At 42.5% G+C, this 12463-nt stretch overlaps 1 protein-coding gene across 1 annotated transcript in view; it reads right to left on the bottom strand.

The window, feature by feature from the left end:
• The window catches only part of LOC141791112 (ectonucleoside triphosphate diphosphohydrolase 2-like), a 52026-nt gene extending 42942 nt beyond the window's left edge, over positions 1-9084 (bottom strand). The window contains exons 1-3 of the mRNA XM_074671342.1: positions 8974-9084; positions 503-653; positions 225-384 (exon numbers count right to left, since the gene is read on the bottom strand). Of these exons, the coding sequence (XP_074527443.1) occupies positions 225-384; positions 503-653; positions 8974-9052 (390 nt within the window). The 5' untranslated portion in view covers positions 9053-9084. The remainder of the gene's footprint in view (positions 1-224; positions 385-502; positions 654-8973) is intronic.
• Between the last annotated feature and the right edge of the window lie 3379 nt (positions 9085-12463).

The following is a 12463-nucleotide window of genomic DNA, read 5'->3' as shown; positions in this document are numbered from 1 at the left end:
GGATGTTGACCCTTGGACCAGACTCAAAATGATGCACAAGTCTTAAGATCTTGGTGAGTCAAAGAGAAACATCTTTTCCTGTTGGCAAATGAAAGGCCCAGTTAGGTCTCAGTGTCATGTTCTGGATGTGAATGTGACACACTGATGAAGGGGCTTTGTAGTCACTAAATCAAGAGCTTTATGGTTGATTCTTGTGCTTCTTGATCCAAATCATCAGATCTCACCTTGACAAAGTTTTCCAGTAAGTAATTGACTGTCACCCAACCATACGCGCCCTCTTCCTGGCCACTCAGGATGGTCGCCTCTTTGAACTGGAATGGATAAGACTTGAGTTTGGTTTCCACTTCCTGCAGAACCCGTTTGGACTCTGAGCCGTTGACTATGCTGCAGAGAAAGGGTCAGGGTTAAAGGGAGAGCAACTTAAAGCCTTAATGCATGCTTGGTGAGCAGAGCGGGTGTATCAGAAGTGAGATGTCCTGTCTTAATGGGAGTTTTCACTGACCTCAGGAGCCTCATCCCTGCTGTGGCTCCCAGATACAGTGGAGTCTGCTTGTGTCTGAATCCTGGGATTTCTTTCATAGCCTGGTCCATGCAGGCTTCCAGACTTTTTGATGCTCCTCCATGAACACCAGCATAGCTTGATATCCCTCCACCTTGAAAAACAGAGAAAGTAGTTCCTCTTTATGGCAACTTGACCTGACCTTGAACCTGACTTCCTTTCTAAGACTGCCCTGAGGGTAAGCTCCAGTTTGTTTCTTAGGAGACAGAGGAACAAACCAGGGCAAGAAGAGGAAGAGCTGCAGTGACTAACGTGGCACGACGTGTCTGCTGAGGAAGTGGGGCATATGAATCAAAGTCTTGCACAAAAGAAAACATGTTGAAATGGCTTCAGTTCTGTTAATTCCCTGGATGAAGTCCAACAGGAAGGTGCTGTGGAAGTCAGAGCTTCTTTACTGCAGTGTGGGCTCACAGAGTCAGGGGATGGACAGACCCAAGACACCTTTTGTGACCTTCCCGCTGTGCCGCTCATTCTCTCAGGTTATGTTCCCATCACATTGTACACATTGTACATGTCCGAAAGGGAAGACGGGAGAAGCAGAGCTTATCTAGTCCCGTCCCCATTTCCTCAATATTTAGTCTCCTCTTTTCACATATCATCAGATTATTATGAATTTTGATTCATTTAAGAATGTATGAAATAATTCTTGATTGTCTTTTAGTGTCCATATTTGATCGTTAATGTCCATCACTTGTCTTACAACATCACTTCATTCACAGTCATTGTTTTGGAACATTTTGTCCTTCCTGCTGTCTTACAGACCAAAAAAACCCACATATTTAGGTTTCAGCATTCTTCAGTCTTGACAATTTTGGATGATACACACTTAGCTATTATCATTTTCATATCTGTTAAAGGTCATTTTGACTTTTTTTTTTCTTTCTTTTTCTTAAATATGTTTATGGAACCGCTGCACCTGGTTTCTCCTTGTAGCTCGTGTTTATTTGGGTTTAGTAAGTCAATGTTAGTAATACCACAGATTAAACCTTTTTTCTGCCCAATTTCTGAGAAAAGATCTCCAGCATATGTGATGAAGCTGTTCAGATTCGAACTTGGTGCCCTGTAAATACAACAAATGATAATACAATTTTTCTTTGTATAGATTTCAACCGTAATGCATTCTAATATGTTGTCAATTACTGTAGATATTTCCTTCAACACTCTGAATTTGAGATTTTCAGCTATGAACAGTGCGACCCCCCCAACTTTGTTTTCTCTGTTCATACAAACAAGGTTATATCCTTCTAGTTCAAAGTCCATGCCTTTCTCTTCGTTGATCCATGTTTCTGTTATTGCAACAATGTCAAAATGGCTCTTAAATTCCATTAGGTATACCTTTGGAGTCAGAACAGTTCTGGTCAACATTTTGATTTTTTTTATCAGATCCTGATGTCCATGGTTTGCAATCCGATCAGGTAAATCCAAATGTTCATATTCCGAGTTACAGTTCATTTGCTCCTTTTCCTCAGATTGTGTTGAGGTTTTGAAGCTTTTTTTATCCGTTTATTCGTCAAATTTGTCCAGATCCTCCATGCTCTTGATCAGCACCGTCTTCATTTGTTCTGGTGTTTCTCCGTTGGTTCTTATCAGTATTTTGCAGTTTGCCGTCCAGGTGCTTTTTATCTTCCCGGCCTTTTTCAGCTCCTGTGCCTTCTTTGCCATCTCTGCATTTTTCGTAGTCAGGTTTTCATTGAAGAACACCGCTGTCCCTTTGAGCTTTGGGCCCTGTTTCAGCAGCGCTATCTTGTATTTTCTGTTTGTGAATCTCAGTTTCACAACTTTCCCGCCGTTGGCCCCTTTCCAGGGCATGAGGTGACAGTATTCCACGTTATTGAAATCCACCTCGATTCCATTTGATTTCATGAAGTCGGCCATCTGTCCCTCCACCGTCTTAATGTCCTCTTTGTCTTGTACGCTGTCATGCTCCCCTGCCTGTCCGTTTGTCAAGGCTTTCGCGTAGGAGCGCGGTTTGATCTTTATGCTGGTTACAATCACTTCATTCAGCTTGGCTTGTTGATCCAGCTCTTCGACTCGCGCTTCCAGTTGTTTGATCATCTCTGATTGTTTTTTGTTGTAAACCTGCAGCTGCTTGTGAAGCTTTTTTTTTAATTCAGTGAGAACAGTTTCTATTTTCTCTTCCATCTTCACCATCTTCTCATCTAGATCTTTTTTGATTTCTTTTTGTCCTTCCAGGATTTCATGGATGTCCTCAGCCATGTTTGGTCCGGATCCGGGCCCCGAATCCAAACTTTTTGTCTTGGATTTTCTCTCCCTATTGCCTCCCATTTTAGTGAATTCCAGAGAGTCTTGGAGTAGACTCTGTTATTTTTGCTGCAGCTGCTATCCAAGGACAGAGCTCACTGATATGCGTCCGTCTCCCATGGAAGCCAGACACCAACTGTTTGTATGGCTGTGGTTCTAGTTTACTTCAAAAAGCATCACTCAGGTTTGTAACGAGGGGAAAGTACTGAAACGAAATCAAGAGACAGTCAAAGAACCACCTTTGATTTGCATAAGATCCTCAAGACACTAATTTGACCTCATCAGTTTTTTCTGGATGGTGAAATTTTTCTCCATTTCTACACACTGTTCATTCCACAGGAGCTGTCCCCTCCTCATCCTGTTTAAAAAAAACAAAACAAAAAACAAAACAAAACAAAACACCACTGTGCTCATTTCACTTTCACTGCTGAAAGTAAATCAGCAGGAATTAAAATATCAACAGTGTATTAATCCACCCTCTCTTTAAGAGCCCATGGCACTCTAGCACCCTCAGATACTTACGCTCCCAGCATGCAGCCTGCTCGCCTTACCTGCTGACTCTAAGACCCCATTCACACCACAATGTTTCATCCAAAAATGTTCAAACTCAGTGAAAAAAAAAATCTGCATTCACACGGAAATGCTGAGGGACTGAAAATGCTGTAGTAGACATGCCAGGCCTCTAGGTGGTGCTATAACTGTCTTGTCTAGAAGTGTCTTTTGGTAGATCTCCACCGAAGTAGGGTTGGGCCGGTCATCTGATGTATTGGGGAACACTAAAGCTGTGTCCCAATTCAGGGGCTGCAGCCTACGGAGGCTGGATTTGAAGACCGATTACGTCACAGCGGTGCGTCGGAGGCTGTCCCAATACGGAGACTCCTCCAAATGCGGCCGACGAATCTGTCCTCCGTTTCGGGGGCCGCGAAGGACGGGTTTGGTGAATCCTTCATAGCCTCACATATCCCAAGATTCATTGCGTATGAATGGCGAACATGATGGACACGGCCGAACTCCAAAAGGAGTCCTGATTTATACAGATATGAAGGATTTCTGGCAACAACTATGTGATTGTGTTTCTAAAACGTGAAAGAATATTTTGTGTTTCTGTGTGAAAATGTGTTATTTGGGCTCTTTTCAAGTAATATACTGTGGAAAAACAGTTCTTTATGAATCTTCTCATTATTTTATAAAAATATGTCCATAAATGTGAATTCTCTTGGGAAAAAAACTTACTTGGAGTTTTTATTTATTTATTTATGTATTTTTTACAGGGAATTCACAGAAGACATTAAATCATTTCAGCAGCTTTTATTTTATACTTATTTATTTATCATCCCCCCAGCACTTGATCAAATGTTGAAAATGTACGTTGTTGCCTTACTCTCATGTAAATGGTAGATCTATACTCTATCAATAGGGATAATAATAATACAAATGATATAATGATAAAAATGATGATAATAATAATGATAATAATAATAACAACGCAAAATAATAAAAAGATAGTAAAAATCATCCTGTTTAAATGTGAGGTTTTGGTTTACGTGTGTTTAAAAGTAATGTAAGCCTGACAGGTGAGGGCGGTGCTGTGTGACGTCGAGGGTGACAAACAGGAAATGCTTCGTAGACCAGACCATCTCAATTCAGTTCGGCCTTTGCGGTCTTCGCAGGCTATAAAGGCCGGGTCCTCCGAAGGCTACAGCCTCCGTAGGCTGCAGCCCCTGAATTGGGACACAGCTCACGGCTGTTTCCCAAAGCCAAGGTACCTTGCCTTGCCTTGCCTTTGAAGGCAGTGCCTCCGAAGCCACTTCCTTCCAATCCAAGGCAAGTGTCCTGCCTCTGCTCAAAAGGAGATGCTAATGGAACAGCCTACAAAGGCATATTTTGGGAGGAGCTCAGATGGCTACAAAGTTTGTCATGGCTTGCCACTTTTCTACACTTTTTGCTTTTTTATTGTCATATCATTGACACTCTGCAGGTGCAGCTTCTCAGTAATTATAGTTACGTGAGTGACACACAAAAGAGTTAAGTGGTGGACATGGTATAAGTTGTTATTTTCAGAGGTGTATTTTGTTGCTTACATTTAAATTGGAATTTACCACGCGCCTCCGCTGGTGCGTCTTTTCCTTCCATTTTTTTCCTTTTTTGTAGATTCACGCATTGCATGTTGGGTATTTATAGCCATGGCAAGGCAGCGAAGGATACACCTTTGTATCCTTGGTCAATTAGCCACATGCTAACCAAACGGAGGACATATGCCTCTGGAGGACATGAACATTGGAACAGCACTTGAGCAGCGACTGATGATGTGGATGCCTGCCCACGCCCACCCCACGCCCACATCAGACCAAGGCAAGGCAAGGTACCTGGGCTTTGGGAAACAGCCTAAGAGCAGAAGTGCAGCCTTCAGTGATCAGGCCCCTTTTCTTTGTGTGGTAGGCAGTGTTTAGGAGACAGGCTGCTGCTGTTGAACGCAGCTTGGTGCTCTGTTCTCCCCTCCCCACTGCTTCACAATTAGCTGCTTATAAAACTCACCTGGAGCTGAAGCCAGGCCTTTCGCCCTTGCCTGGTGTGTGTGGAGGTGTTTGGCCTTTCCTGGCTGTACTTGGCTGTTGTATAAGGTAAATACAGTCATTTTATGACATCTTAGGGACAGTTTGATATCTAAAATTTGCTGTTCTATCCAGAGTTCCAGCACAGATCCATGGTCCCTCTCAGAGGAGTAATAGTAAAGCCCACAACTTTTACAGGAAGTAAGTCGGGTGGCTTTGATCACTGTTTGTTTTGGCATGGTAGAATTGTTTTATTGACTTTTGTTTCATTTCTTTACAGATTATATGGCTGCTGGTTTTGCTTCCCTTAGTTCCCTTTAGTTCATTTTAGTTTCCTTTGGTCTCATTAGTTATATCACTTTAGTTATTTTATTTGACTGGGTTTCAGTTGTTTTGCAATTAATTCTGTTTTGTTCTTTTAGGGTTGACACCCTTAGCTGTGAGGCTAGGCACCCTGGGTGAGGGCCCTCCACCTACTGCATGCAAGTTTTGACACAGGGTCACAAGTAGACTACACCTGTTTGTTGAGGAGTGCTGTGTGTGTGTGTTTCACTTAAGGGTGAGTAGATTGGTAGCACCCCCACACCTTCCTTAGTGTAGTTTGCCTCTCAGCTAGGGGTGTCCATTCCACATTTAGGTTTAGTTGTCTTTAGGTTAACAATCAAATTTTAGTTTGTTCTTATCCCTTTTTACCAGGCCTTTTAGAAAAAAATAGATAATATTGTAATAAAGGATAATTTTAATTCACTTCTTGGTTGGGTTGTTTCATTTGCTTTAACAATTCTTTTTCTTCCTTTTCAGCTTCAGTTTCTTTCCCTTTGGTTACATAGAATAAAAGTATTATATTTTTGTAATCCACGTCTCTTGCCTCCTCAATACTCACCTGTGTGCCCCTGGTTTTGGGCGGTTTAGACTCTGTCTATTCATCCTTGGGGACTTGAGTCCCTAGGGGGCGTTGTTTGTGATTTCCTCTAAGTACACCAAATTATCACTTTGTCACATTTGGAGTCATCTACTGGTCAGGGTCCAGGAGGCAGACCCTCTCAACTTAAAGAGTGGGCTCCAAACTTTCCTTTTTAACAAAGTAAATCATTAGGGCTGGATTAATGATCCTCAGTGCTAAATCAGTAGATTCACTTCAGTAAAGTAATTTATTCAAAAGTTGTGTTCACTGAATCCTTCAGTAATTTTCCACAGCTCTGCCGGTGAATCAGAACTCAAAGGGCTGGAAAACAACCAAACATAAAGTTCTGCTCGCGATTGTACTGGGAACAGCAGTGATGAGTAGTAATAATAGACTGTATAAAACATGGACATAGTCTACCCGATGTTATCCGTCTGTTTCTGAAACAGAAAATGAAGCACATCGGCTACAACGGCAAGGGCTTTGTGTACAGCTATAGGGTGCTCATCAGTCATGTGACCTCAGCTGTGCCTCTGACTGGGCAAGCTTGCGATCTGAATATCCTCTGAACTGCCAAGTTAGAAAAAAATTCACCCCCTGTACAGTGTGCTGATGGTAAAATTAGCCACTCAGACAGGAGATGTTTGTTGTACCAGGCTCTAAATAGGATCATTTCTGCTTTCAAAACTGTTTTTTTTTGGCTTGGTGTGTATGTGACTTCCAGGACTTCTGGAGCCAGCCTCAAGAGGACACTGGAGAAACCGCAGATTTTAGCACTTCAACACTAGCTTATATTCTAAGACAGTTTGCTGTGAACTAAAAGCAGAAAAAACAAGCACAAATATTTTCCCCGACTGTTCCTCAGTCTTTGATCTGTCCCTGACTGAGGGGCTGAGCTCCTGCTCAGTCCTCTCGGAGCAGACACTCAGCATAGGCCCCTGTAGTGTGATGTCTGAATATCCAGCAGGGTCTCAAATCCACTCTGTCCCCTTCTCACTCACAGTCACTAAACACCATCACAACAAAAATGACTTTGCTGTAAAATAAGAGTAAAATACTGGCAGCAGGGTTATTGTGTTTACAGGGAGATTTTTTACAGTGCCGTTTTGAAACATAACAGGATTTACTGTTTACACACTGACTGAGACCTAAGTTTTGTAAAGCATCTTAAGCAACCTCTAGAAATATGAGAGAATGTGGAAGTGCTTAAAACCTGCAGTTCATCATGTGTCCAGTAGAGGCGAGCTCCAGAAGTACCAGAAGCCACCACCACCACCTGTAAAGAGCATTCTTTCGCATAGTGTTTCCAGACTCCAAACCTCCAAACTAAGCTGGCAACCTGCTCGTCAAATGAGCGCCAACTGACTCCAGGCGGCAGGGATGAAGACTTATGGTACGGCCACACCCAAAGCAAATTTGCATCAAGATTACGTACAAAGTCAATGCAAAGATGCGTTCAGACGCTGATTCACCCCGGACGGCACGTTTGGGGCGTCTGCGCATTTGTAGCGTTGGCGTGTCAGTGTGTTTGGAGCATTGATGCATTTGGGTGTCAGACGCCTAAATGTTCAAGTTGAAAATCTTAAACTTTTGACGCAAATTCGCGTGAGGCTGTGCCACGGCAGCCAATCAGCGATCACATTCCCCCATGACCTCATTGATTTGATGACGTTGGAGGGGAACCGCCACCTGCTCCGAATTCAACCCCGCCGGAAGATGGAAGAGAAAACAATCTGTGCGAAAAAAAAGAGCAGGCTTGGGTGAAAGTCTCTGAGGAGACAGGTTTTGAATGTAAGTTCTGTAAATATTCGTTTCCAGCTGGATTTGCCTGCACGGGTCATCACTGAGTCTGACTGTGTTTTCCTCCATGGAGTTTTGAGCCTGATAGAGAGGAGGGAGGAGCGGGGCAGGGGCAGAGCCAGGGAAAAGATGGAAGTTCTCTGCAGTCCTCTCTTTCCTCCACTCCTTCATTATCCCCAGGGAGACCTCCGGGAACAGACTCATGCGTTCACGTGACGCGTTACAGGCGTGATACGCGGTAAAATTTACGAGTTCGCGTTTGGTATGGCCGCGGCAGAAAGCTGGTTGTCATCAGTCACAAGCTTTTCCAATTTGGGAAACAAAAGTGCAAGTGACTTTCACCTATAAAGTTACCCAAAGGTGCTGCTCTGTGAAACAGTGTTTTTCCAGAATGAAGACTCCAATTCCCATGATTTCTTTGAACCACGCTGTCAAAAAGATGCCACTCTTGTCAAGATTTGCATCTATTTTTGAAGCAAATCAATGTTCACAACAACCTTCTCCAGGATGCAGAGCGAGGTATGTGTTAATTTGTAATTTTGCAGAGTTGTTATTAGAAATGTGACAACAGTCAGACCTCTGCAGAATAACTGCTGCACGTGGAATAAACATCATCACAAAGTTCTTTCAGCTTCAGCTCTTCAGGCAGCTTGTACAGATCTGAAGGGCTTTTCCAATTATTCTGGCTGAGCCACTGTTGCAGACTTATTCAAGTTGTAAAAAAAAAAGCCAGTCTGAGCCGTAAATTTTAAATCTGGTTGATTATTTCAGCTTTCTTTTCAGCATTTGTCAAGGATAGCGCAGCCTTAGATAAAAGTAACTGCAGATTTGGACATTTTTGTGGTTATTATGGGAGCTGCGGCATGTGTAACTCCAGCATCATTTCACACACTCACCTTTCACATGACACTCGCTGTGCTGGGTAACGATACCGGTACCATTTTGCTTGTCAGCTGGCCACTTGTAGATGTACATGGAGGTGTGGGATGAACCTGCATCTAGAACAATTCCATACTGGGACAGAAAGATAGATCAAAAGTCAGGAAATAACGCTACACGCAGCACAGCAGCTTTCAAGCCAGCAAAAGATCAACTCACAAGGCTTGAAGAGAAAAAACACACACATCAAACCTTCCATAACTGCCAAATACTGCCAGGGGAAGATCAGTGAAAAGTGGTGTGAAAAGCCACAGATTATGTCATGTTCATTACTTTATGCTAGTTTCAGGTTATGTAGGAAACACAAAAGGGGAGGACCCAGGTGCTGATCAACAGAGAGATGGACAAATCCCAACAGAATCCAAACTCAAAAACCCCAAATTCAAAGAAGCTCAAAAATCCAAGAGCACTGAGAGGGAGAAAGCACACAGCAGAACACGGTATGAGGACAGGACCAACTGACAGAGAACCAAAGAACCACAGAGACCAAGGCCATGTCCACACGTAGCTGGACATTTAGGAAAACACGTATATTTTTATATGTTTACACCTGTCATCCACACAAAACCGCAGTTTTACGTCACCGAAAACTATGTTTTCTAAAAACTCCAGCTAAAGCAAAGATTTTGGAAAACTCCAGTTTCATGGTTTCAATAAACCATTTTCAGTTCTTAAACATCACAGTTGAATGAAGGGGGCTCATTCTGGTTGGCTGACACAGGTTTTACGTCTGGAAAACACTGCGTGTGGATGGAAGTATTTTTAAAAACAAATGAGGGGGGATATTAGTTTTTGAAAATACCCGGCTACATGTGGACGTGGCCCAAATCAACACAGGCGTGAGACTAGACACAGGTGAAACTGATGAGAGCAGTCAGACAGGCGGGGAACACAAACCAGGGAGAAAGAACTGCACACCCTGAATGAAATAACTTATACATGAATAAACTATAAACTTATAAATAAATAAATAGAAACAAGAGACCCAAATTGCTCAGATTAAAACAGTGGATACTTAGGACAAAGAAACACAAGATAAACCCACCAGTAAGAAGCTCTATAAACACACTAAAAGGCCGACACTCAGCTCCAGTGCACACTGTTCTGTGTCACTGGCAGAGAGTGGGTTCAGCACCGACACCCTGAACTGAAAGTTTGCAGCTTTTGCACGCACCAATTAATTACCGCCTCAAACTGGTCTTTGTTGCCCAATAAAATGTAAGAGTGTGTTGTTATGCGTAAGCACAGTAAAGCCAGTCTACATTGATATTTCCTTGCTACAGTTTTATCTGATCAGGCCTCCCTGTTCTGAGCAGTGATGCCAGCCCAACAACTTGGTCTTTATGTTTGGAGAGTAATCTCTCGTGACTCCTTTTTTAAAATGGGACCAGCGACAAATCTAGTGACTTTGATGTTGTTGGAGGCTCTGATGTGAGAGCATGTACTGTTGCTGCTCCTCTCAGGCCATGTACACACCTAACCAGATATTTTCAAACACAATACCCCCCCACTCTGTGTTTACTTTTTTCCACACACCAGGAAAAGCTGCCAATAATAGAATAGAATAGAATAGAATAGAAAATACTTTATTTATCCCCGGGGGAAAGGGGAAATTCAGGAGTCACAGCAGCATTTAAGAAAACAAAAGTAAGAAAGTGTATAGAAAGTGCAAAAAGGTCCACAAGAAAATAGGTGATGACATCCCGTCCACCACTCTCTAGCCCAGCCAGTCTCCACCTCCACAGGGTCCAGGACTGAGCCTCCCCAGCAGTCTGTTCAGTCTCTGTCTCCTGGATCCTGTCTGCTCACAGCAGGTGAAGCTCCTCCAATGTGGCGCTGGCGTCCGATGTCAGCTCCGTCAGCCACGTCCGTGAGCAGCACGATGCTGCTGGGCTAGCACGGCTAGCTCATCCATCCCACCGGAGATAGATCTCACGTTCCCAACAACGATGGATGGAAGGACAGGTCCACGTCGTCACCTCCCAGCTCACACCAGAGAACCAGCACGTCGTCCTCCCCTCCTCCTCCTCCTCAGCTCGAGGGAAATCATTAAGCCTTACACTAGTTAGCATTGACATGCTACAGGCTGCTAACAGCTGAGTTCGCATGTAAACAATGCCATGGTTACATGTAGGATCTCCAGACAAACACAGGAGAAAAGTAGTAAAAATATCGCTGAAGCCACAAAAAGTTTGGTGTCCATGACCAACAATGAACCATACAAAGTGATGATCCACTCCAAATACAAAGATGATAAAAAAAGTAAAAGAAATAAGTGCAACTTATTAACTGATAATTTATATATATATATATATATATATATATATATATATATATATATATATATATATATATATATATATATATATATATATACATACATATATGCTGGTCATATATGTATGTATATGTATATATATGTATGTGCTGCTGGTCAGTCAAGGAGGGGAAGCTCATTTTCTTCTGGCCTACATCATAAATTTGTTTATTTATTTAAACATCAATTCTACCCTCTGTGTCAGCTTGTTAGCAGCTGGAGCTGCTACGTGAGACTACGAAGGGCTGTAAGTGTGAGTGATGGGGGAGAAGCTCTGCAGCTGGAGCTGTAGCTGCTTACTAGTAAAAAGAGAAAGAATCTTTAAACAAAACGCTTGCTGTTTTTAAGGAAAGTAAACTCGCTGGGGATCGATAAAGCCTCTGGATCAGTCCAGAACATCTGAATGTATAACTGCTAAGATGCTCCGGTGGAGGGTTATACTTTAAGATCATTGACTGGCTCATTTCACTGTCAACCAAAAAGGTATTCGGCCTCAGAAAGATCATCCAATCATCATGCAGAAGCCCAGCATCCAGGCCAGCCCACTGCCTCATAGACCCCCAGAGACGCTGAGCGTCCGATGGGCGGGACAAAGCCCAGCGTTTATCCAATGATCGTCCAGTTTCCACAGTGGAAAGACCCACTCTGCACTTCCCCACTGAAGTCAGAAGACGCTCAGCTTCTGACTGTGTTAAAGACGAGACGCTGTGGGGATAAACAAGGAGGAGGTGGAGCCAGTTACCTGTGATAAGTAGCTGATTCTGAACAAAAGATGAAGGAATTCTAGCACATATTTTGACAATGATGTGTACACACAGCTGTACATAGCACCACTTTTTTTTAGGGAAATTTTAGGGGAAGCTGAGCTTCCCCTGCAGTCTTAGAGCAATCACCAGTGATATATATATATATATATATATATATATATATATATATATATATATATATATATATATATATATATATATATATATATATATTAGTGCTATCAGGCGATTAAAAAAATTAATCTAAATAATTACAGGATTTGTAATTAATTAATCTAATTAATCACATTTTAATCTCATATCTGCTTAAGGTCCCAAAATAAAGAATTTGAATTCCAGGACATTAAAATTACATTAAAAGAC

Source organism: Halichoeres trimaculatus, unplaced genomic scaffold, assembly GCF_033239565.1.
Source record: "Halichoeres trimaculatus isolate MK-OKI-2021-1 unplaced genomic scaffold, fHalTri1.1 fHalTri1_scaffold_5, whole genome shotgun sequence".
Taxonomy (NCBI): domain Eukaryota; kingdom Metazoa; phylum Chordata; class Actinopteri; order Labriformes; family Labridae; genus Halichoeres; species Halichoeres trimaculatus.
This window is presented reverse-complemented; position numbering and strand designations above follow the sequence as displayed.